Source organism: Ricinus communis, chromosome 10 (assembly GCF_019578655.1).
Source record: "Ricinus communis isolate WT05 ecotype wild-type chromosome 10, ASM1957865v1, whole genome shotgun sequence".
Taxonomy (NCBI): Eukaryota; Viridiplantae; Streptophyta; class Magnoliopsida; order Malpighiales; family Euphorbiaceae; genus Ricinus; species Ricinus communis.
This window is the reverse complement of record NC_063265.1, coordinates 5,220,357-5,223,380: the sequence shown is the minus strand read 5'-3', so window position 1 is coordinate 5,223,380 and position 3,024 is coordinate 5,220,357. Positions and strand designations below refer to the sequence as shown.

General features: G+C 33.9%; 1 protein-coding gene across 4 annotated transcripts; it reads left to right on the top strand.

Annotated features, from left to right (window-relative positions):
* Positions 1 to 294: 294 nt before the first annotated feature.
* On the top strand, positions 295 to 1,900 carry LOC8273227. 4 transcript variants are annotated; one of them, XM_048370256.1, is made up of 3 exons: positions 295 to 547; positions 1,040 to 1,152; positions 1,286 to 1,900. In XM_048370256.1, the coding sequence occupies exons 1-3, from the start codon at positions 525 to 527 to the stop codon at positions 1,861 to 1,863; spliced, it is 714 nt and encodes a 237-aa protein (XP_048226213.1). In that variant the 5' UTR covers positions 295 to 524; the 3' UTR covers positions 1,864 to 1,900. The 4 variants fall into 4 exon arrangements, with proteins under 4 accessions (XP_048226213.1, XP_015583863.1, XP_002534177.2 ...); XM_015728377.3 differs by having other exon boundaries at positions 333 to 547; positions 996 to 1,152; XM_002534131.4 differs by having other exon boundaries at positions 357 to 547; positions 996 to 1,152; positions 1,289 to 1,900.
* Positions 1,901 to 3,024: the final 1,124 nt, after the last annotated feature.

Here is a 3,024-nt window from a genome sequence, read left to right as displayed (position 1 = left end):
TTATTTATTTTCTTAAAATTGACCTAATTCTTAGTTGAGTTTCGTCCTAAAAGCAATTGAGATATGTCAGGTAGGAATATTTTTCGTTATCCACAAAATTATAAAATGTAATGCTTACTTCTCAAACCTAATAATAATAATAATAATAATAATAATAATAATTTCCTCAAATAAAAGAATAATACAAGTAGATTTTTAATTGCTTGGTAGATAAGTGGTGGAAGAAATGTGAGCCCATACAAAGTTAACCCATCAACTGATTGGGCTCTTATTTGCCCACACAGCTAATGGATTGGGCTGTCATGGCCTTGCCTCTTCTCCTTGAACAGACAGCAACTTCATCACCTGTTAACGAGTTCAGACAAATCTTCTCTTGATCTCACTGCAGATAGCTACAAGCCTCCTTTTTTTGTTTGTTTCAGAAGCATCATCGAATTGTACTTTGACAGCCCAAAAACCCTAACCCTAAGTCTTATCCTTCTCATTAGGCTCTGTCAAAATAGCCTCTTCAATCATGGCGCTTCATGGATCTACCTTTTGTTACAAAGTGAGTTATGAATTCTCATTATCTTTTGTTTATGCTCTCCATTAATTCAGCACTTCTTATGTGAAATTTCAGTGGGATTCTTCTTTTGTGTTTCTGTTCTGGGTTGAGTGTTTATTTATGCACTCACATTCAAATGGCAGCCAAATTCGTTTTCTTTTTGTATGTTCCTGTATAAACTAAACAAGATCTTATATCAGAATTTCAATAAAAAGAAAAGAGAAAAAACAGTTCAATACAAGAATTCATGTTATAGTATTATATATTGTAAATTGAGCTTCATTGATGAATCGGATTGATGTCTGAATGCAATCGAAGGAGTGAGAAATGTGAAATGTTGTAATGCAAATGAGGATGAGTTCCTTGATCACCTGATGTGTAGTAATAGTACTTTGTTTTCTTGAATTTATATTTTATGCAGACTTTGCTTTAGCTTGCAGTGTTGTTGTAGGTAAATTTTATTGATAGGCGGCTACCCTGTTCTTGCATTAATAGCTGCAAGAGGTTTCCCCACCTCTCTTATCCTTCCCTTAAGGACAACAAATTGTTTCCGCTATCTACTGCAGCGCATTATTGTGCTCTCAAGTTGCACATTGTAGGAAGAACTTGTAAGTTCTGTGGTGTGAATCTATAATTCAATTGTATCTGTTTAGAATGGGTTTATCTTTTGGTTTCTGCATTGCTATTGTTCAAAACAATTATTTAGTTTTTAGCTCGTCTGATTATGTATTTACCTTAAAGCAGTGCCCTTTGCAAAAGCTTCCCGCTTGTTGTCAATAAGAGCATGTCAAGTAAAAAGTGAAGACTCTGAGGAAATGCTGAGTGGCGAAAGCATCATATTGGATGAGCAAGCCTTAACACGGGACTTGCAGATTGCCATTGAAGAAGAGAACTATGCCCAAGCTGCTAAAATCAGGGATAGCCTTCGACTGCTCCAGGAGGATAGTAAGGCTTCGGTACTGGCAGCAAATGCCCGGTTTTATAATGCATTCAGGAATGGTGATTTAGCTTCAATGCAGGCCCTTTGGGCAAAAGGCGATAATGTTTGTTGTGTGCACCCAGGTGCAAGTGGAGTTATCGGTTATGATGATGTTATGGAGAGCTGGGAGCTTGTATGGATGAACTATGATTTCCCATTGGAGATTGAGTTGAAAAATGCCAGAGTTCATTTTAAGGGGGATGTAGGTTACGTTACATGTGTGGAATTTGTTAGGACAAAAGGTAGCAGTTGGGGAGCTCAGTTTGTAACAAATGTTTTTGAGAGGATTGACGGTCAATGGTTCATCTGTATTCATCATGCTTCACCTGTTGATTTATGAGAAACTAATAATGATATGTATTACTCCTGTTTTTCCATTTTAATTGCATTTTAGTTTAGATTTCTTTTGAATGAATTGTAGTTCCAATTCATTACTATCTACATGGACATGGATTTTGTGTCTTGTTTAGAGTCCTGTGCTTTTGAAGTGATCTGGTCAGGGTGAAGTGAGTAAAAATCTTGTTACTGCATGCTTGATTTGCAGAGAGTGCGTAGTCTAAACTTTCATCGAAGGAATACTACCAAGCAACAAGACAGTTCGGTAGTTTGGACTAATGACAAGAAAAATCATCAAACTTTTGCTAGATTTTCAATTCTATCATAAATTTTAGACTTTATTAATTTGATACATAAATGCTTACATTTGTTTTAAATTCTATCATATAACCCACTGGGATGAGATTTTAATTATGTTGACCAATTATATGACAGTTAAATCTCTAATTCTCAACGACATTAAGTTGAAATAAGGTATCAAATGAATCAGCATGGAATTTAAAACTGGAAAACATCCTTATTAATGACTAAATGAATAACACAAAATAAGAGAGAAAGAGCAAGTTAATGGCCATTTGTAACCATCTAGTAATACTGAGACAAGTAAAACTTATTGTTGTATTTCATGAATTTATTGGTTTTATTTTGAAACTAGGATCGTGTCATTTAATGAATAAAAGATTAAGATTAATTCACCTAGTAATTGCATGATAAAATTTAAAATACATTTGAAAGTTTGAGTTTTTAATTGATAAAAATTTAAAAAATTTATAATGAAATTAAGAAATTTAGTGAAATTTGATGATTTTATCTGTTATTAAACCACGTGTGGATATATGGCATTGCTACTTTTGCCTACCATTCGCAACAAGAAGTAACATAGTGAGACTGGCATCTTCTATATAGTGACTGTATTCTATTTTGTTGCTTAATGGTTTCAGGCACTCTTATATTTTTCAATTCCACTTGTTGAAAATGAACTTATGTAGTAATTAGATCAATAATTCCCTGAAAGTTTCATTTCAATTACATTTTGAGTTTGTTTGGAATGAACTCATATAATTATCTACATTAATGGAACCTTATGGAGTTACCATGTCACTGGGACCAATTGCGAGGGTTTTGAGTTGGAATAAGATCATCTTCAACATTTCACATAGCTTTC